The 23545-nt window shown below is 46.4% G+C and overlaps 1 protein-coding gene across 1 annotated transcript; it reads right to left on the bottom strand.

The window, feature by feature from the left end:
* Nucleotides 1-330: 330 nt before the first annotated feature.
* On the bottom strand, nucleotides 331-23247 carry ndp (norrin cystine knot growth factor NDP). Its single transcript, XM_070437589.1, has 3 exons — nucleotides 22848-23247; nucleotides 8328-8894; nucleotides 331-508 (listed from the first exon to the last, which is right to left on the bottom strand). The coding sequence occupies exons 2-3, from the start codon at nucleotides 8529-8531 to the stop codon at nucleotides 377-379; spliced, it is 336 nt and encodes a 111-aa protein (XP_070293690.1). The 5' UTR covers nucleotides 8532-8894; nucleotides 22848-23247; the 3' UTR covers nucleotides 331-376.
* Nucleotides 23248-23545: the final 298 nt, after the last annotated feature.

Here is a 23545-nt window from a genome sequence, read left to right as displayed (position 1 = left end):
TTATACAGGGTATCTCATAAAAACACCCCTGTCTCCTTTGTTTCAGCATTGTGTTACCAGTGGCAGACTTTTCTTCCCTCCCCTCACGGGTTCTTCTACACAAGCGTGTGGGTGTTTCTCAATTCTCGAATGTTCTAGGATTTCCCCAACCCTTTTACAGCCTCTAGACTCTACAGGCCGGTAAAGAACTCTCAAAGAGCCGGTTCTGCGTCTCTAAGTTCTCTTAAAGTGTTCCTTACTGATCTCAATGTTATTTTTCATCCTCTGCTCAGCTGCACACTCCATTCACAGTTGCAGGCAAGGATGTAGCGGTAGGCTGCTGGTCGGCGGGTAGAGGGGCGCGGTGTTCCTCCGGCACAGCGGAGCCTCACAGCCTTCAGCTTGGAGGTGTGGGGCCTGCAGCAGAAACAGGTGTTCTTAAAGGCGCTTCAACACCGAACTGAAGGAGATGAGAGGGCCGGAGCGGGACGTGTGGCTGCAGTGCCCTCACACGAGCCAGCAACACCATCTGGATAGGAGGAGAGGAGAGGGGAGGAGGGGAAAGTGGAAGATAGGAGAAGTGAGGGGAGAGGGAAGAAAACATACACTTAAAGGGAGTTTAGAAAACAATAAAGTTATGTTATCCTGTTCAAGGAGCTGATGTCTATATACTATAGTTCGTGTCACAGTCAGGCTTTGTATTCTCTTACTGTAATCTACAGCCTGTAGTATAACTCCCAGTCTGTGGCCTTGCGCCTGCTGTGATAGGAGTCAGGCTGGAAAGCTCAGGTTAGTCACACACCAACACTCACACCACACGCACACACAGCACAGCACACACACCCACACACACACACAACACACACACACCACACACACACACACACACCACACACACACACACACAACACACACCACACACACACACACACACACACACACCACACACACAACACACCACACCACCACAGTAAATCACATGAGTAACCTCGCCTGAGACTTGCGTTAGCTCCCTGAGCTCTCAGCAGGCTAACAGCAGTGACACAAACACACAGTATCATAGCCCTAATGAGTGATCTTGTTAATTACTAATGATTCAGGGCTCCATCCTTTCTGTGTGTTTGTCTGTCAGAAGAACACCACGCTGCAGAACATGGCTGACCCTTTTCTTTGTGTTCTACTGATCCTCATCTAGACGTGATGGCCTGCCTGTGATGTGACCACTTTCTATTGCACACACACACACACACACACGCGCGCGCGCGCACGCACACACGCACGCACGCACGCACGCACGCACGCACGCACACACACACACACACACAGACAGACACAAACACACAAACACACCCTCTGATGCCTCAACAGTGAATCATCACTCAAACACACTTACCAGTACACACACAAACACACATACACACACACACACATTGCTGTCGTGTCCGCAAGTGGACTCCTGTGTCATGTTCCCTGTCAGCTGCCTCGTGTCGCCACCGATGTCACCCTCTCTTACAATAGCTCATCTGGGGCCAGGGGATATGGATATCTTTCTGTCTCTCGTTCTCTCTCTCTCTCGGTCTTTCTCTCCCTCTGGATATAGCCTGTCTGGGGATAGGGGATATGACACACACACACTTGCCGGCGACGACTGCAAGGGAGTTAGCAGCCACTTTAGGAACGTGTCCTCATTACAATAGCTGAGGACTAGACAGTGAGCTATCAGCTAGGAAGAGTTTTAGGTATTTTCACAGAGAGAGGTTGGAAGGCTTTGTGTGTGTGTGKAGGGGGGAGAAGAGGGGAGAATGGGCAGAGGAGGATTGAGATTCAGAAGACCATGGCAAGTTGACAGCTGGGCAGCAGATCAAGGCTCCTTCCCCTTGCAAAAACTTTCCGCCTTCCCAGTCAAACTTACAGATACACATGCACCTACTTAGGCACTGTTGCATACTGTGCATTGGGAAAGTATTCAGACCCCTTCCTATTTTCCACATTTTGTTACGTTACAGCCTTTTTCTAAAATGGATTCACTTCATTTTTGTCCTCATCAATCTACACACAATACCCTATAATGACAAAGCAAAAACAGGTTTTTAGAAATGTTTGCAAATGTATAAAAAATAAAAAACAGAAATACCTTATTTACATAAGTATTCAGACCCTTCGCTATGAGACTCGAAATTGAGCTCAGGAGCATCCTGTTTCCATTGATCATCCGTGAGATGTTTCTACAACTTGATTGGAGTCCACCTGTGGTAAATTCAATTGATAGGACATGATTTGGAAAGGCACACACCTGTCTATATAAGGTCCCACAGTTGACAGTGCATGTTAGAGCAAAAACCAAGTCATGAGGTCGAAGGAATTGTCCGTAGACTTCCGAGACAGGATTATGTTGCTGCACAGATCTGGGGAAGGGTACCCAAACATTTCTGCAGCATTGAAGGTCCCCAAGAACACAGTGTCCTCCATCATTCTTAAATGGAAGAAGTTTGGAACCACAAGACTCTTCCTGAAACTATCCGCCCGGCCAAAATGAGCAATCGGGGGAGAAGGGCCTTGGTCAGGGAGGTGACCAAGAACCCGATGGTCACTCTGAGAGAGCTCCAGAGTTCCTCTGTGGAGATGGGAGTCTAGTCAGGATCGAGGGAAAGATGAACGGAGCAAAGTACAGAGAGATCCTTACTACCGGAGGTTTATCCAGGGTTTTGGTCAGGTAGCAGCTCCCATTACCTCACAGCCAAGACAACACAGAAGAGGCTTCGGAACAAGTGGCTGAGTGGCCCAGCCAGAGCCCGGACTTGAACCCGATCGAACATCTATGAAGAGAACTGAAAATAGCTGTGCAGCGACGCTCCCCATCCAACCTGACAAAACTTGAGAGGATCTGCAGAGAAGAATGGGAGAAACTCCCCAAATATAGGTGTGCCAAGCTTGTAGCGTCATACCCAAGAAGACTCGAGGCTGTAATCACTGCCAAAGTTCTTCAACAAAGTAAGCACACTGCTGAAGGGGGGACCGGTGCGGCTGCAGTGGTCGGCTGAGCCGGACAGGGCTTTTGCTTTGTCATTATGGTGTATTGTGTGTACATTGATTGAAAAAAAATAACATTTTAATCAATTTTAGAATAAGGCTGTAACGTAACATGTGGAAAAAGTCAAGGGGTCTGAATACTTTCTGAATGCACTGTATATGTGGGACAGAGAGAGGTCCTCCTCCACAAACAGTCCCCTAGGAACCCCTGTGTCACTCTGGGCCCGGCCCTAAGCCCAACAAGGGATCACTTACACTCATTAACACTCCTTTACAGCAGGAACTGTCACTATCACTCACTCCTCACTACAGATCCTCAGTGTCAAACCATGGACTGCATGTTGTATAGTCCACATGCCTTATACCTCAGAAAGGGAGCAGAAAACTCCATCATATGTTACTCAGCGCCTGTTTGCCACACTCATTTTTCTCTTTCCCTCTCCACCCCTTTTCTTTCTATCTTTCTATTCTTTGTTTCTATTAGACCTCTCTCTCACCTCTCACTTTGTCTCTGTCTCCCTCTCTCTCTTTCTGTCTCTCTCTCCCTTCTCTCTGTCTCTATCTCTCCCCCTCTCTCTGTATCTCTGCCTTCCCCCATCACCCTCTCAATTTCAATTCAATTCAAAGGGATTTACTGGCGTGGGAAACATATGTTTACATTGCCAAAGCAAGTGAAATAGACAATAAACAAAAGTTAAATAACCAATCAGAAAGTAAACATTACACAAAAATGTTTCAAAAGAATAGAGACATTTCAAATGTTATGAGCTTCTCAATGACCTTGACACCTTGAAAAGCTAATTTCCTGATGATGGCTCGCCGCTCTTCGTACTTGGCAACTTCAACCTCCCGACTTCTGCCTTCAGTTAATTTCTAACCAACTCTCTCTTTCCCCTCCTTGCCCCTTTTGACCTCACCCTTTCCCGGTCCCCTACCACCCACAAGGCAGGCAATACTCTTGACCTCATCTTTACTAGAGGCTGTTCGCCTACTAATCTCACTGTAACCCCCTTCAGGTCTCTGATCACTACTTAGTTTCCTTTTATGTCTCCATTTCTTCCAACCCAAACCACTCAGCCTCTACCCAGATGATCAGGTGCCGTCGCAATATTTGCTCTCTCTCTCCTACACTACTCTCTCCGCTTCTATCCTATCATCTCTCTCTTCTGCTAAATTCTTCTCCCTCCTGTCTCCTGATTCTCTCTTCAACCCAACTCTCCTCCCTTTCCACATCCTATGCCTTGCACTGTCTCATTTCTTCCTGGCAAGCTCGGCCCTCCCATTCTGCTCCGTGGCTGAGTGTTTAAGCAAAAATGGAGGAAAACTAAACTTCCGGAGGACCTATCATCCTTCCACTCCCTCCTCTCTACCTTCTCTTMCTTTGTATCYGCTGCTAAAGCCAATTTCTATCACTCATACCAGTTACTCTCACACTGGTGTCCCCCAGGGCTCGGTTCTAGGCCCTCTCCTCTTTTCTCTTTACACCAAGTCACTCGGCTCCGTCATATCCTCATAAGGACTCTCTTATCATTGCTATGCAGATGACACTCAACTTACTTTTCTCATTCCCCCTTCGGACACCCAGATGTCGACACGCATCTCTGCGTGATAGCTCAGCTTGGATGTCGGCCCCAGACCTCACAGTTATAGAGGGCATTAGGTTATTGTCCCATTTTGTGACTTCTTGGTTGGCGAGTGGACCCCAGACCTCACAGTTATAGAGGGCAATGGATTCTATAACCGATTCAAGTATTTCTAGCCAGATTCTAATTGGGATGTTGAATGTTATGTTCCTTTTGATGGTGTAGAAAGCCCTTCTTGCCCTGTCTCTCAGATCGTTCACAGCTTTGGGGAAGTTACCTGTGGTGCTGAACATTGCTGCGGGAACTTACTTCCATTCAGCCACAAGAGCATTACTGAGGTCGGGCACTGATGTTGGGTGATTAGGCCTGGCAGGCAGTAGGCGTTCTAATTCATCCCAAAGGTGTTGGGGTTGTGGTCAAGTTCTTCCACACCAATCTCGACAAACCATTTCTGTATGGACCTCGCTTTGTGAACGGGGGCATTGTCATTCTGAAACAGGAAAGGGCCTTCCCCAAAATGTTGCCACAAAGTTGGAAGCACAGAATCATCTAGAGTGTCATTGTATGCTGTAGCATTAAGATTTCCCTTCACTGGAACTAAGGGCCCGAACCATGAAAAACAGCCGCAGACCATTATTCCTCCTTCACCCAACTTTACAGTTGGCACAATGCATTCGGGCATCCGCCAAACCCAGATTCGTCCAACTGCCAGATGGTGAAGCATGATTCATCACTCCATAGAATGCGTTTTCACTGCTCCAGAGTCCAATGGTGGCAACCTTTACACCACTCCAGCTGATGCTTGGCATTGTGCATGGTGTTCTTAGGCTTGTGTGTGGCTGCTCGGCCATGGAAACACATTTCATGAAACCACTTCTACGCTGCTGCTACTCTCTGTTATTATCTATGCATAGTCACTTTAATAACTCTACCTACATGTACATATGACCTCAATTACCTCGACACCGGTGCACCCACACATTGACTCTGTACCGGTAACCCCTGAATATATCAACAATATTGTTGCTTAATGCTTCTCTTTAATTATTTGTTATTCTTATCTCTTACTTTTTTTAGGTATTTTCTTAACTGCGTTGTTGGTTAAGGGCTTGTAAGTTAGCATTTCACTGTAAGGTCTACACCTGTTGTATTGGGCGCATGTGACAAATAAAATTAGATTTGATTAGCTCTTCGTGTTGTTGTTTGTGAAGTGTGTTCCAATTTTCCCAGAAGTGGTTCAATTCTATGGATTCTTCGATTACATTGAGCTGGTTTCTGACGTGCTGTTCCTTCTTTTTTCTTGGTGTATTTCTGTGTTGTTTTAGTGTTGTACCACAGTGAAGGCGTAGGCTCAGGTTTTCTGGTTCTCTGTGTTTTTGGTTGGAAATGTTTCTTAATTTCTTTGTTAGAGTTTTGCATTCATCAAACCATTTGTAATTGTTGTTAATTTTCTTAGGTTGTTTGCTGGAAATTTGGGGGTTTGATAGGGAAGCTGAAAGGTCAAATTTACTGTTTAGGCTTTCTACTGCCAAGTTTACACCTTCACTATTGCAGTGAAACATTTTGTCCAGGGAGTTGTCTAAAAGGGATTGGATATTTTGTTGCCAAAATGTTTTTTGGTAGGTTTCTACACTACTTTCCTTTCATCTATAGCATTTCTTAAAAGTCTGCAGTTTGTTGGGCTTTGATGCCTCTTGGTTGAGTGTTGCTCTTTTCAAGTAGACTGTGATTTTGCTATGATCTTATAAAGGTATCAGTGGGCTGATTATGAACACTCTGAAAGACTGGGTTGAGGTCGGTGATAAAGTAATCTACAGTACCACTGGAAAGGGATGAGTTGTAGAAGTACCATAGGAGTCCCCTCGAAGCCTACCATTGACTATGTWCAGACCCAGCGTGCAACAGATCTGTAGGAGTTGTGACCAATTTTGGGGGGCTGTTTCGTCGTAGTTGTGTCTAGAGGGGCATATTTGGGAGGGAATGCTGTCACCTCCAGGTAGGTGCTTGTCCCCCTGTGTCTGGTTCTTGTCCAATTCTGGCATGTGCCTGGCGCTGCTGTGGTCTGGATGTAGGTCTGTTACTTCTGTGTGAGGTGCTGGGACTGCGGTTGAGGGCCATGTCTTTCAGGGTCCTGGCAAAAGTAGGGACTGCTGCTTTGTAGAGGTGGACCTGGTCTTAAAGGCTGTTCAGKTCCAGGGTGGAGTGATGGGCCAGGTAAGCATTTGGTTTTGAGGTATTTTTTCGTGGTAGCAGTGTGGAGAGAGCATTGGGGAAAGTGGAATAAACGTTTTCAATCTCTCCCTTTCCTGCTGTGGCCACCCTTTCCTGCTGGGGCCAGCCTTTCCTGCTGGGGCCACCCTTTCCTCTGGCTGGGGCCCACCCTTTCCTGCCTGTTGGCCACCCTGTTCCTGCTGGGCCACCCTTTCCTGCTGTGCGCCACCCTTTCCTGCCTGGGGCCACCCTTTCCTGCATGTGGCCACCCTTTTCCTGCTGGAGCCCCCACCCTTTCCTGCTGGGGCCACCACTTTCCTGCTGGGGCCACCCTTTCCTGCTGTGGCCCCCCTTTCCTGCTGGGGCCACCCTTTCCTGCTGTGCGCCCCCTTTCCTGCTGTGGCCACCCTTTCCTGCCTGCGGGCCACCCTTTCCTGAGCTGTGGCCCCACCCTTTCCTGCTGGGGCCACCCTTTCCTGCTGGGGCCACCCTTTCCTGCTGGGGCCACCCTTTCCTGCTGTGGCCCCCATTTCCTGCTGGGGCCACCCTTTCCTGCTGTGACCACCCTTTCCTGCTGTGGCCACCCTTTCCTGCTGGGGCCACCCTTTCCTGCTGTGCTCTCAGGTTGTTTGTGTTTTTTCAACCCCCCCTGCCTGGTCTGGTCTAGGTGAGTCATGCTTCTGTTGTGTGTGAGGTGTTAGATGTGGGCCACACTACAGACATTTGCTACTCTCTCTGTGGGGGCTCGTTTTAATTTTGGCCTAGGTGAGGAACTCACACAGAGAGATTGAACAGACTGCATTTATCTACCTCTGCCAGGGGTCACTGAGAGAGAGAGAGATAGAGAGAGAGAGATTGCTATTTGCATATTGTCACAACACTGTATATAGACATAATATGACATTTGAAATGTCTTTATTCTTTTTGAACTTCTGTTACTTTTGTTTATTATCCACTTGCTTTGGCAATGTTAACATATGTTTCCCATGCCAATAACGCCCTTACATTGAAATTTAATTGAATTGAATTAAGAGAGAGAGAGAGAGAGAGAGAGAGAGAGAGAGAGAGAGAGAGAGAGAGAGAGAAAAATACATAGACAGTGAACAATAAATGAGAGAGAGAGAGGGAAAGACCTACTCGTTAGAGAGAGCAGACAGACTTTTGGCTGTGTTTCCCTGTCTGTAGTCCCAGGGGTCTGGTTTGGAGGTTTGAAGCAGATTTCTGTTCTGATATTTATCATGTAAAACATCCTGTAAAACCTCTGGACTGGCGCTGTTATCTAAAACAGCTTGTTAGCTGGGATGAATGACAGGATTGGCTTACAGTGTGTGTACTGTCTCTTATACACATCTAGATGTGTATAAGAGACAGGTGTGTGTGTGTGTGTGCGCGCCCACACGTGTGTTTTGACTTACAGGGAGATCTGACCTCCTTTATCATTATCTATCTGCTAGTGTATCCTTGTCCGTGTGTGAGAGAGCGTGTGTGTGCACATGCTAGTGTGTGCACATTCAGCCGGCTTACCTTGGAGTTACACTTGTAGATGGGGTGTGTGATGGTCTCTACGAAGTGATGCCTCATACAGCGGTCTGGGTCTGTGTCTCCCAGGTGTGTGCTGTGTCCGTTCTCTGCCTTACTGCTGCTGGCATGCACTACCACCAATAGGGGGCAGAAAACCAGCAACAGCACCAGCCCTGAGGAGGGAGAGAGGGGGGCTGGGGTCCGCATACTTGGGCCAGGGAGGGCTGGGGTGGGTGGGACAGGAGTTAGGGGGTAGTGGGGTAAAGTCCAAGAGGCACGGAGGAACTTTACAGGTGACACAAAGAGGTCCGAAAGAGGGACACCCTCTGTCTTTCTCTCTGTTCACTTATTTTTTTTCTGTTTGTCTGTTTGTCTCTCTTCTCACTGGGAGTGACTTTTCTTTCTTTTTTTCTCTCTTTCTTGTTCTCTTTACTGACGTGAAAAAGTGAGGCTTTCCCTTGTCCTCTCTCTAATGGAATTGGCGTGGAGCTCCTAGCCCGGGCCCAATGTGCTGCTGCAGTCTGGTCTGTGGGTCCTCACACCGGTCCTCTCCATATCGCCTGTCTGGATCTAGGGATAGAGGGAAATAATAAAGGAAGGGTAGATGGGTCAACTCTTTAAAGCACCGTACATATTTCACCTCTAATCGAGGAGTGATTTAGACCTGGACACCAGGTGAGTGGAATCCCTGACTGATCAGTGGTATGAATCAATCTATTAACTGAGGAGAGGGAAAATCACAAGAGCTCTGGACGTTGAGTTATGCTATAAAGATGCCCACGTTGCACTTTTCCTTGGCTCCTCATAGACTACGCAGGGGATGCATTGTTTCCAAACATTTGTGATTTGATTTATACAAATGTTACAGTTGCTATTTAAGTTTTGTTGCGGGATATGGTTGGATCTGAATTGATTTCACAGCTATTTGTGTTTTCAAATCCTTTCTAGTCTTTGAAGAAATCCCACAGATCTCGTCTGGTACAACTCATATTGGTTCGTTTTTGTTGTTGTTGTAATATTGCCCGTTCTAATATGGCATTTCCGCTAAGCATTTGACGTTACAGACTTATTCTAAAATTGATTCAACTGTTTTTTTCCTCATCAATCTTCACACAATACCCCATAATGACAAAGGAAAAACAGGTTTTTAGAAATTGTTGCTAATTTATAAAAAATAAAAAACTGGAAAAAGGGAAGGGGTCTGAATACTTTCCGAATGCACTGTGTGTGTGCTGTGTGTGGTGTGTATATATATATATATATATATATATTATATATACAGGGGGAGAGGAAGTATTATTACACTGCCGATTTTGCAGGTTTTCCTACTTACAAAAGCATGTAGAGGTCTGTAATTTTTATCATAGGTACACTTCAAACTGTGAGAGACGAATATAAAACAAAAATCCAGAAAATCACATTGTATGATTTTTAAGTAATTAATTGGCATTTTATTGCATGACATAAGTATTTGATACATCAGAAAAGCAGAAACTTAAATTTGGTAACAGAAACTTTGTTTGCAATTTACAGAGATCATACGTTTCCTGTAGTTCCTTGACCAGGTTTGCACACACTGCAGCAGGGATTTTGGCCCAACTCCTCCATACAGACCTTCTCCAGATCCTTCAGGTTTCCGGGCTGTCGCTGGGCAATACGGACTTTCAGCTCCCTCCAAAGGATTTTCTATTGGGGTTCAGGTCTGGAGACTGGCTAGGTCACTCCAGGACCTTGAGATGCTTCTTACGGAGCCACTCCTTAGTTGCCCTGGCTGTGTGTTTCGGGTCGTTTGTCATGCTGGAAGACCCAGCCACGACCCATCTTCAATGCTCTTACTGAGGGAAGGAGGTTGTTGGCCAAGATCTCGCGATACATGGCCCCATCCATCCTCCCCTCAATACGGTGCAGTCGTCCTGTCCCCTTTGCAGAAAAGCATCCCCAAAGAATGATGTTTCCACCTCCATGCTTCACGGTTGGGATGGTGTTCTTGGGTTGTACTCATCCTTCTTCTTCCTCCAAACACGGCGAGTGGAGTTTAGACCAAAAAGCTCTATTTTTGTCTCATCAGACCACATGACCTTCTCCCATTCCTCCTCTGGATCATCCAGATGGTCATTAGCCAAACTTCAGACGGGCCTGGACATGCGCTGGCTTGAGCAGGGGACCTTTGCGTGCGCTGCAGGATTTAATCCCATGACGGCGTAGTGTGTTACTAATGGTTTTCTTTGAGACTGTGGTCCCAGCTCATTGACCAGGTCCTGCCGTGTAGTTCTGGGCTGATTCCCTTCACCTTCCTCATGATCATTGATGCCCCACGAGGTGAGATCTTGCATGGAGCCCCAGACGAGGGTGATTGACCGTCATCTTGAACTTCTTCCATTTTCTAATAATTGCGCCAACATGTTGCCTTCTCACCAAGCTGCTTGCCTATTTGTCCTGTAGCCCATCCCAGCCTTGGCAGGTCTACAATTTTACCCTGATGTCCTTACACAGCTCTCTGTTCTTGGCCATTGTGGAGAGGTTGGAGTCTGTTTGATTGAGTGTGTGGACAGGTGTCTTTTATACAGTAACGAGTTCAAACAGGTGCAGTTAATACAGGTAATGAGTGGAAACAGGAGGGCTTCTTAAAGAAAAACTAACAAGGTACTGTGAGAGACGGAATTCTTACTGGTTGGTAGGTGATCAAATACTTATGTCATGCAATAAAATGCAAATTAATTACTTAAAAAATCATACAATGTGATTTCCTGGATTTTTGTTTTAGATTCCGTCTCTCACAGTTGAAGTGTACCTATGATAAAAATTACAGACCTCTACATGCTTTGTAAGTAGGAAAACCTGYAAAATCGGCAGTGTATCAAATACTTGTTCTCCCCACTGTATATGAAAGCCAGTTTCATAATAACGCTTGATGGTTTTTGCGACTGCAAAAATATATATATATAAACACTAGCGGTCAAAAGTTTGAGAACACCTAACATCCTCAAGAGGCAAATCATTTTGCAGCAATCACATAAACAACATCCCATATTAAAAGGCCACACATACCAGTCAACAGTGTGGACACACCTACTCAAGGATTTTTCTTTACTTTTACTATTTTCTACATTGTAGAATAATAGTGAAGACAACAAAACTATGAAATAACACATATGGAATCATATGGTATGTGTGGCCTTTTAATATGGGATGTTGTTTATGTGATTGCTGCAAAATGATTTGCATCTTGAGGATGTTAAAGTTTTCTGAATCAGAATCGGATGATGACGATGATGATGATGATGATGATGATGATGATGACGACGATGATGACGACTACGATAATAGCTATGATAACTATGACAATAATGTTAACTATGATAACCATGACTACGATGATAACTATGACAACGATGACAGTGATTACACCAGTTGCTATGCCAGCCAGGTATGTGTGATATTAAAATAACTGTGATAAACAACTGTGAAGGCTGGCTGTCTGAGAGGTAGAGGTAGGCTGCCAGTGCTCCCCTCAGTAAGAACAGATTGTGATGTCTGCTGTGCTGTATAAACCATGTAGCAGCACATGTTACTGGCCAGCTAAACATCTTAGGGAGTATTTATTTTAACAGGCCAACTGATACTTCTATTCCTAACAGGAGGAATTCTAAAGTTTTTAATGATTCCCTCTAGAAAGAAAAACACTGGGATGGAGGAATGGAGGGATGGAAGGAGGGATGGAAGGAGGGATGGAAGAAGGGAGGAAGGGTTTAATTGAACTTAATGCATTCTGTGATTTTGGTACAAATGAGGAAACCCTAGCAGAGTTGTTTAGATACAAAGAAGAATGCTAAAGAAGGACTTTTGACATAATACAGGGTATTGTTTCGTTATAAATTATAATTTCCTCTTTTGGAGCATGCCAAACCCTGCTCTGGAGTTCTGTTACTGAGAGAGTCTCAGGGAAGTCAGCCACGGCCCACACACACACACACGCACACACGCACTACAGCCACGACAGCACACACACACACCACACACACACACCACACACACACACACACACACACACACACACACACACACACACACACACACACACACACAACACACACACACACAACACACACACACAAACACACACACACACACACACCCCACTCAACATGCACCACTCCCATCACCCAACACACACCAACCTGCCTTCTACCAAGCCTTAGCAAAGCTGCCCCAGCCAATGGAACTGGCCACACTCTCAACACCAATGCCTTTGTCAGGAGAACCATAAAAAGCAAAGTATCTTCGGGTAAGAAAAGAAAAACATGATACAGAATGAAAATATGTGCATCTCTGGCGGTGGCTTTGCGGTCGTGAGAGAATTTGTTGGGAGAGCAATACGTTTTAATGAAAAGTCATTCCTGGTGGAGAGGAAAGGTCTGGCTAAGAGCTGTTTGTGCTTGTATTGGGTAATCCTCTGTGTAATAAAATAACTGAGTTCTCCGTGTGTGTGTGTGTGTGTTGTGTGTGTGTGTGTGTGTGTGTATTTGGTGATGTGGAATAACATTGGAGTGGGCTGCAGGTCAACCCACGTGCTCCTGGCTATAGGATCCCCTCTGTCACGTGACAGCACACACACACACACACACACACACACACACACACACACACACACACACACACACACACACACACACACACACACACACACACACACACACACACACACACACACACACACACACACACACACACACAACACACACACACACAGTCAGTGAAATGACACAGGATCTGGCAACAACACAGATGCCTCTGTGACGGGTCCTCTGTCGCCAACATCCTATCCTCACTGACATATTGCGCACACAACGATAAACACACTCGGACGGATGGACGGACATTCGGCGATGACGGACACCTGCCGGACAGACAGACAGGCGGCTGACGGACAGACAGACACAGACATTAGCCGTGTCAGGAAGCGTCCCCACCCTGTACCTTGGTTCACCTGCCCCACGCTTACTGCTGATCTGTTCAGCAGCTCCTGGCCCACCACCGCTAAAAGGCTAATAGACACAACTGACCTGTTACTATAAACACAACCACACGCCAACACCACACACCAGACACCACACAACACACACACAACACACACACACCACACACCACACACACACACACACACACACACACACACACACACACACCACACACACACACACACACACACACACACACACACCTTGTTTGTGCTGGGACTGCCATCCTCATTTTTCCCATTTAGTTCACATTGGGTCAACCCTTAGTACTTTTATGTCTGTTTTCTCTCCCTTTCTCGCTCTCTTCTTCTCTTTCCACTGCTTTCCTACTTTGCTGTTCCCTGTACCCTTTAACAGAAATGCAGCTAAACAAAACGTTTTGTCACTGCATCCCTCATATAGCGTTGGGTGTCATTGCCTGTTAGCTGCCAATACTCCACTCCGTAGACAAAACTCATTTACCAGCAATAAACAGGCAACCACACGCACCGTAATTGACATTGACAAGCCTCTTAGATCCCACTTAGTCTATCTGTGATTGCCAGTCTTATGAGCTTAGTGATCTAGTGACATCAACACATTGTTTCGCAGGGCAGCTAGCGCAGCTAAGACTGGGGGCTTCCAGAACAATATCAGGAGAATGAAGGGCAGGTGTGTGTGTCTATGTGTGTGTGCACATGCACTTGCAGGGGGAACCCTAAATTCCTGAGAATAATGGTTGGGTGAGGGACAAGTGTGTCTGAGTATCGGTGTCTGTGTGTGTGTGTCTGAACCCCCTTAATTGGGGGAGTTGTTTGAGGGCAGAGGGCCCGAGAGGGGTAAAGGGCAGACTGTGGTCCTCTCCCTCAACTCCCACACACCTGCCCAGGACTCAGATTTATATAACACTGGGTCTACACAAACAACAAGCTGTAGCCTCCTCTCTTCTCTTCACTGCTATTGATACTACGTAATGCCCAACAAGGTATCACGGTGTGACTTCAATATTCAACGCTTGTCCAAAGGGAGGGGGAGGTGGGGAGGACCACAGGGATAAACATCAGATTTATATAGTTAAGTTTAGACATTCATTCAGAATGGTTAAGGTAAGGGTTAAGGATTAGGATAGGGTACTTTWAAAAAATGGTGAGTGCCTAGAACTGGGACGCTCTGGGCCAGAGCTTGCGGCTTACGGTGGACAGTAACAGTGTGTGTCACTTCTCCATTCACCTCTCATCACACCAAACATCTACATTGGCAGTCGAATCCCGTACGATACAATCGACTCATTCATTTTGAATTACACTGAATTTTATTAAAGTAAACAACTGGGTTTTATTTCTATCACAGAAAGTTGCTACGCTTTGCCAGGCTTGCTGTCATTATTGTTATTATTATGCTGTAACTTTCCGTTTTGAGAAACATTTGATATTGAGAAGCAGTCAGACATGTCTGCTGTTTTAGCTGTGGGAAAATACTGTACACCAAATACAGCTCTTAGTCTTTCTTTGTCTGTCTGTCTGTCTGTCTGACACACTCCAGGTCTGTATGATCCAGCAGCGCCAGGGCTTGGCCCAGTCACCGACTGTCTCTAACCCAGTCACAGTGACCTGTCTCGGGGGTAGAGTGGAAAAGAAGAGGGGGTGGGGAGGAGGGTTTAGGGGTAGATAGCAGACCTAGGTGAATATGGATGGATAGGAGGTTAAGCAAGGGAACGAGGGGATAATGTAGGTTAGGGGACTGAGAAGAGAGAGAAAGAGGGAGAGGGGGTATACAGTAGGTTGTTGAGGCACTTAAGATATACGCCCCAGTAATGAGATATTTTTACTATCAGCCATGTTCCCTCACACAAAACAAGTCCCCTTCAAGTGGGAAGTGGCCAAAACGAGTCCACTTACGAGGGGGGAGGGGGGGGGGGGGGGGGGGCTTAGGGGCACAGGCTGGCCCAAGAATGAGTTATCCAAAGTCATTCTGATTCTCTTCCTAAGACAAGCAATGTTAAGATACGATTTGGGCAGTCTTATCTCTTCAGGGGCTTCACATCCAGTAGCTAGGAATAGGCTGTCCCCCGGACTTGCCATCACCACAACAGATTTGAGATTAGGCCCATTCTGGGCGCCTATTAGCTCTCTGAAGAGGGGTCCTAGTCGTTTGTTGGCCCATTAGTGCTGAGACATTCCTGACATTCCAGGAGCCTAGGCGGCCAACCCTCCACTGATACGCATGGAGACCCTTCACCTAGCCCACCACACACACACACACACACACACACACACACACAACACACAACACACACACCACACACACACACACACACACACACACACGCACACACACACACACACACACACACACACACACACAAGCTCGCAGGCATAATGCAAGACCCCCTCACCCTAACTGCAAAAGGCCCTTGACATAATTCTAGTAGTAGTACCCTGTTAGAAGACTGAACTGGATAAAGTAACAAGAGCACACAGCATTGGGCCGCTTAGGTTTAGTAACCCAATAATAAGTGCAGACAAGTTTCCCATTTTAGGGTTCAGCGATGCAATTCCAACCAGTTTCATTTATCTGTACATATCCATTTAGTGTCAACAGGGCCCAAAAACACCCCATGTAGCCAAAGCTATCTATTGATATCCACAGAGATGCAGTCAATCTCAGGGCTTTGGCTAAATGAAACATTAAGACATAAAACCATCCAAAACACCCTTTGGGAAATAAATAACTTATTAAAGCAGTGAAAAGGAAGAGGAGAGATTAGTTTGTTGCGTTTTTCCCATGCTATGGTTGGAGCCACACACACACACCACACACCACACACACACACACACACACCCACACACACACACGCACACGCACAACGCACACACACACACCGCACACACACACACACAGGCACACAGCACACACACAGGCCACACACAGGCACACGCCAACAGGCACACGCACACGCACAGGCACACACACACACACAACACAGACACACACACACACCACACACCTGAGCTAACTTCTGGACCTCAGGTGACTGCAGACCAGGAGTTTCCGTGCTAAACTGAGGCAGACAGGGATACTGGATGATTTCACACACCACATTCTCACCTAGTTTAACTTCACAATATGTGTTGTGTTGCTGTCAGTGAGTTGTGGTGAGTAGAAACATCGCTGCCTGCCCACCTCTCCTTTGTGTATTTAGCTGGAGAGTGGAGTCAAATGCATACATGCACACGCTCGCGCTGGTGTGTGTGTGAACTGCTGGGATGCAGGTACGGCTGGGGAATATATAACTTCTGAGGGATCCTCTCCTCTTATCTGTGTGTTGGAAGCAGTTGTTTGTGGGAACTTGTCTGTCTGTCAGCTCCCTAGGCAACTGCTGCCTGCCAGTCGTAAACTGCAGTGGAGGACAAGAGAGGCGTTGGGAGTATTTGTAGGTAGAAATGTTGTTGTCAGTTATTTTTTCTTCTCCTTCCCTCTTTATATCCTTCTCTCCTGCTCCTAAATTCTGCCAGCATCTCCAATTCTATCCTCTCTGTATATCCCCCCTCTCCCTCCTCTGTTCTCTCCCTCCCATCTGTCTGTCTCCCTCCCTCTGTCTCCTCTCCCTCACTCTGTCTCTCTCTCTCCCGACTCTCTCTCTCCCTCACCTGTCTCTCTCCCTCACTCTGTCTCTCCCTCTGTCCTCCCTCCCTCACTCTCTCTCCTCCTCAACCCTGTCTCTCTCCCTCCATCTGTCTCTCTCCCTCCATCTGTCTCTCTCCCTCCTCCTCCCACTGTACATCATTGTTTTCTGAACACCCTCCTCCATTGTTTCACCAGCTTTTAATAAACTAAAGGGCCAGATTCTTCAGGGAGGGGAGGGGTGTGTACACACCACACACACACGCAAGCACGCACGCACGCAGCAAAGCACACACACACACACACACACACACACACACACACACACACACACACACACACACACACACACACACACACACACACACACACACACACCACACACACACACAACACACACACACACACCACACAACAGAGAGAGACCCATGGCATTCCTCTCACACTACACTAACACCCTTCAAAGCTAAGCCCCTCACTAAATATATCACCCTGGTAAGAGATAAGACAGAATAGTGTGGATTTGAGGCCAGTGTTCAGCCCAATGACAGGCGGACATGGGAGCAAAGGCTAAGCTAATGTTAGCTTTACAATTTAGGCTTCTCAGAAACACCACTGGCTAGCAAGCAGAGAGAGAGAGAGAGAGAGAGAGAGAGAGAGAGAGAGAGAGGAGAGAGAGAGAGAGAGAGAGAGAGAGAGAGAGGAAGGAGGAGAGAGAAAGAGAAGGAGGGAGAGAGGAGACAGACCTGCAAGTGTGTGTTTTGTGCATGCACATGTCACTGTCTATGTGTACAAATCTCTGTCCATGTCTGTGAGTGTGAGTGTGTGTCGTGTGTGTGTGTGTGTGTGTGTGTGTGTGTTGTGGTGTGTGTGTGTGTGTGTGTGTGTGGTGTGTGTGTGTGTGTGTGTGTGTGTGTGTGTGTGTGTGTGTGTGTGTGTGGGTGTGCGCATGTCGTGTGTGTGTTTGGTGCGTGCTTTAGGTGGTCCAGTGCCACCCCTCTGATCCGTTAACTTTGCTTTGATATTGTTAACCTTGCTTTGATCTGAGTGGACGCTCCTCATCCCAGGGCTCAGTAGTTAAGACCCTGCTAACCCCAGTCACTGTCTGATGATCACATCCATTTGACCTGGACTCTCTGTACCCAACTACACTCACTCAGGACTCTTTAGACTAATCACACGCCCATTTGACAACATCCACAAGAAACGAATGGGACACAGTGGCATACACTTTGATACTGAAACACAGTGGCATACACTTTGATACTGAACACAGTGCATACACTTTGATACTGAACACAGTGGCATACACTTTGAATACTGAAAACACAGTGGCAACACTTTGATACTGAACACAGTGGCAGACACTTTGATACTGAACAACAGTGGCAGACACTTTGATACTGAAACACAGTGGCATACACTTTGATACTGAACACAGTGGGCAGACACTTTGATACTGAACAACACAAGTGGCAGACACTTTGATACTGAACAACAGTGGCAGACACTTTGATACTGAGCACAGTGGCATAACACTTTGATACTGAACACCAGTGGCATACACCTTGATACTGAAACAGTGGCAGACACTTTGATACTGAACACAGTGGCATACACTTTGATACTGAACACAGTGGGCATGACAATTTATTTCATACTGAACACAGTGGCAGACCACTTGATACTGAACACAGTGGCAGACACTTTGATACTGAACACAGTGGCATACACTTTGATACTGACACAGTGGCATACACTTTGATACGATGTGAACACAGTGGCAACATTTATCCATACTGAACACAGTGGCAATACACTTTGATACTGAACACAGTGGCATACACTTTGATACTGAACACAGTGGCAGACAATATATTTCATACTGAACACAGTGGCAGACACTTTGATACTGAACACAGTGGCATACACTTTGATACTGAACACAGTGGCAGACACTTTGATACTGAACACAGTGGCATACACTTTGATACTGAACACAGTGGCAACACTTTGATACTGAACACAGTGGCAGACACTTTGATACTGAAACACAGTGGCATACACTTTGATACTGAACACAGTGGCATACACTTTGATACTGAACACAGTGGCAGACACTTTGATACTGAACACAGTGGCATACACTTTGATACTGAACACAGTGGCATACACTTTGATAGCTGAACCACAGTGCATACACTTTGATTACTGAACACAGTGGCAGACACTTTGATACTGAACACAGTGTGCAGACACTTTGATACTGAACACAGGGCATACTACACTTTGATAGCTGAACACAGTGGCAGACATTTATTTCATACTGAACACAGTGGCAGAACATTTATTTCATACTGAACACAGTGGCATACACTTTGATACTGAACACAGTGGCAAGACATTTATTTCATACTGAGAACACAGTGGCAGAAAATGCAAGGGCTAAGTTTGAGTAGCGGTGGGTGCTGCAGTGAATTAAGCCATGTGATGAAACAACCTCAACCTTACCTTTAACAGCCTCTAGTATGAAACGTAGGCTTTTGTCTAGGCTTTAGCTGCAGAGGGCTAATGCAGTCTTGAAGGGCGTAGACAGCCCAGATTTGATACCTGGTTGTTTGCATGACTAAAGAAGACCTTACCACAAAGAGCTCTACATCCATCCTCAATCAATCAATCCATCCATCATCCATCCATCCATCCATCCATCCATCATCCACCATCCATCCATCATCCATCCATCCCATCCATCCATCCATCCATCATCCATCCATCCATCCCATCCATCCATCCATACCATCCATCCATCCATCCATCCATCTATCTATCTATCTATCTATCTATCTATCTATCTATCTATCTATCTATCTATCTATCTATCTATCTATCTATCTATCTATCTATCTATTTATCTATCTATCTATCTATCTATCTATCTAATCTATGCTATCTATCTATCTTATCTATCTGTCTGGTCTGGTCTGTCTGTCTGTCGTTGTCTGTCTGTCTGTCTGTCCTGTCTGTCTGTCTGTCTGTCTGTCTGTCTGTCTTGTCCTGTCTGTCTGTCTGTCTGTTGTCTGTCTGTCTGTCTGTGTCTGTCTGCTGGCTGGTGGCTGGCTGGCCTGGCTGGCTGCTGGCTGGCTGGCTGGCTGGCTGGCTGGCTGGCTGGTGGTCTGGTGGTCTGACGGTCTGACGGTCTGACGGTCTGACGGGCTGGCTGGCTGGCTGGCTGTCTGTCTGGTCTGTCTGTCTGTCTGTCTGTCTGTCTGTCTGTCTGTCTGTCTGTCCGTCCGTTTTTTCCCACATTGGGAACACATTTTCTTCTACAGTCATTATCTGGCACATTGTTTCACTGCTAGAATTACATTACTGAGCGTGCAGTGTGTTCATTAGTCAAAGGCACATTCCTGCTACAGTGAGACATAACAAACTGGCCATCTGAGTTTCACCACAGTCCAAATAAATAGACACACACACAGGTGTGTGATGGTGGGAGAACGCAAGATCCCCCTCATAGATGGATGGACACACACATGCTGACACGCACGCATGCACGGTATGCACGCACACACATACAGACACACACATATCGGTCGGACTCCACATGTGTCTGGAGAAGTGTGTGACGCTTCAAACACACCTCCTCTCCAAACAGTTCTAGAACAATCTTTTCACACCACAGAACACACGCACACGCACACACACACAGGCACTTTTTGCACAAACTTTTTCTCAGCTGGTGTCATTGGCTTCTACTGAAGTGAGATGTCTGGATGGAAGTATGCATTGTTTCTTTCTCTCTGTCTCTCTCTCTATGCATCACTCTGTCTTGCTTTCTCTCTTACCTCATCCTTCCATATCTCTGTATTTCTCTCTTTCTCTCCGTCTCACTCTCTCTCACCACCTCCTTCCATGTCTCTGTGTCTGTCTCTCTGTCTATCTCTATATACTGTTTTCCAATCTTTCATTCTCTCCCTCTCCCTCTCCCTCTCTCTATCTCCTTGTCTTTCTGTCTGTTTGTCTCCTCCTTCGTGACCCCTCCTCATCTCTGTCTCTCTCTCTCTTTCTCTCTCTCTGTCATTCTGTCTCCTCCCTCTCTCCCTCTCACTCTCTGTGTGATCGATGAAGGTAGAAGTGTAGGAAGGACTGTAACTCATCTATCATATCTACCTACCACAGAGTCCATTATAACTGTCAACAACTTCACACACAGCATGAAGCCATAACCCAGTTCTAAACCTGACACACGCACGTACACACACACACGCACGTACACACACGCACGCACAAAGACCCACACACGCAGACCCACACACACACACCACAAACGTCCCTAGGCTACATCATTCACACACAACATACTTCGCTACGTAGATCCTCTCAACACAAACTCCCTCCACACCCTCACACAAACACACACTCTCCCTCCACACACCACCTTGTACAAACGTCCACATGCACACCTTCCAGTTATGTCATCTTCTGTCTGTCTGTCTGTCTGTCTGTCTGTCTGTCTGTCTGTCTGTCTGTCTGTCTGTCTGTCTGTCTGTCTGTCTGTCTGTCTGTCTGTCTGTCTGTCTGTCTCCCTAGGCAACTGCTGCCTGCCAGTCCCACAACTGCAGTGGAGGAGATGGAGGGATGAGGGAGTAATTTGTAGGTGAAATGTTGTTGTCAGTTATTTTTCTCTCTCTTTCCTCTTTATATCCTTCTCTCCCTCTCTAAATTCCTGCGGCATCTCCGACTGCTCTCTCCCTCCCTCCCTCCCTCCCTCCTCCCCTCCTCCGTCCTCCCTCCCTCCCTCCCTATCCCTCCCCCCTCCCCTCCTCCCTCCCATCTCTATCTCTTCTCTGCCCTACAGTGACACTGATGTATATGTCTACCTTCAGCAACTCATATTGAGTAATAAAATACTTCCAACAACACAACATAGCTTGTATTACAATATCTACCCATGTGAGTGGTTGTAGTATACCACATACCAGTCCACTATGTCATTATCACAGTCCTTAAAGGCTAAATCTGATTTCTGGTCATTTTTATGAGTAATATACATCCATTGATTCTTAAAGAATGTAAATGCTATATCATTACCCAAAATGCAGCGCTTCATTTCGTGTAATAAGTCTTTGGAAACAAACAACGTATAGTTTCAAAACATTTCATTTAGGTTGATGCGTCGATCCTCAGCCCCATCCCTCAGCTTTCCAAACAAAGTGGCAGGGTCAGGCTGTGTTATAGTATGCTTTTAACCAGAACAGCGCCTGGGCACATAGGATAKAAATACCTCAGCAGAGTTCGAGAGAATACATACCTGAGATAGTACATGGCTGGATGACTAGGCAATGAGCTGACGCAGCCAGGCAGCCAAACCAATGCCTCAACCACCCTTTATTGATTCTGAACATACTGCTATTATATATAGTCTACCTATTGATGGATGGTATGACAGTACTATCCATTTATGTACCTGTGTAGTACATTATAAGCTGAGGCAACCAGTTAACCAATGCTGTGTTGTAATTATGCTACTTTCAGTTTGAACATGAACTGGTTACCGGTAATATACCTTTTCCATGGAAAATATGATAGCATACTTATTCTGTCTATCTGCATAGGAAATGGCTAAGTGAAGCCCCCATGCTTATCTTCACAAATAAAAAATACATAAAAAATGCTTTAAACCAAGGTATCAACCAGCCTACATTCAGTTTGAACATTACACTGCTTATCGCCCCATAAATGTAGATTATGATGGAATTACAGTTTTTAACAATAAACCAAAGTGCGGAGGACACCCAGTGATCGTAAGCCTCAAATCCAGAGAAGGTGAACAGATCCTGGGTTGCGAGTGAGAGGAGTTCTGGGTCAACTCCAGATCTCTAGTGGTCCATGGTGGTCTTACCTTCAACCGGCCACCGCAAACAGAAAGACAGGAATATCCAACAGCTGCTGCTGATCGGACACAGCCAGTGGAGTCTCCTTTCTACAATCTATTTTCAATACCTCTGTCCCCTCTTTCACTTGCTTCCCTTCTCTCTTCGTCTCTCTCACACAGACTTGCGCTGACTGATCGTGTGAGCTCTGCTCTCCCCCTCGCTCTTTCATTCGCTCACTCTGTCTCTCTCTGCTCTCCCTCCCTCTCGTTCTGCTCACTCAGTCACTCACTCATTCTCTCTCTCCCTCTCTCTCTCGCGCTCTCTCTAACCCTTTCTCTGTTATTCTCTCTACCTCTCTCTTTCTTTCTATTTATCTCTCTCTTTATCTCTATGCCTGTCTCTCTCTTTCTCACACTCTCCCTATATTACAGGGGAAACGGAAAGCGAATGGGTTGGATGCTATGCGTTGGAGGATGGTTGTCAGATGTGGAACGTGACACAGCATACATACATCACACACAAACACACACATACACCAGCTGACACACCGACACGCTCCCGCAAGGCAAATTGGTATTCCAGGTCCGGACTGCTGTGCTCTGCTTGCGCCATCAGAGAGCTGACCAAAAGCCTGGGCCAGTTTTACGAGGTTGGGGTTATAAAACTGTTAGCAGAATTAGYTTATTTAAAAACAACTGGTCCCCTGGCCTTCCTGTTCGCGCAC

Source organism: Salvelinus sp. IW2-2015, linkage group LG36 (genome assembly GCF_002910315.2).
Source record: "Salvelinus sp. IW2-2015 linkage group LG36, ASM291031v2, whole genome shotgun sequence".
Classification (NCBI taxonomy): Eukaryota; Metazoa; Chordata; class Actinopteri; order Salmoniformes; family Salmonidae; genus Salvelinus; species Salvelinus sp. IW2-2015.
The sequence above is the reverse complement of the archived record's forward strand: the minus strand, read 5'-3'. Positions and strand labels throughout refer to the sequence as shown.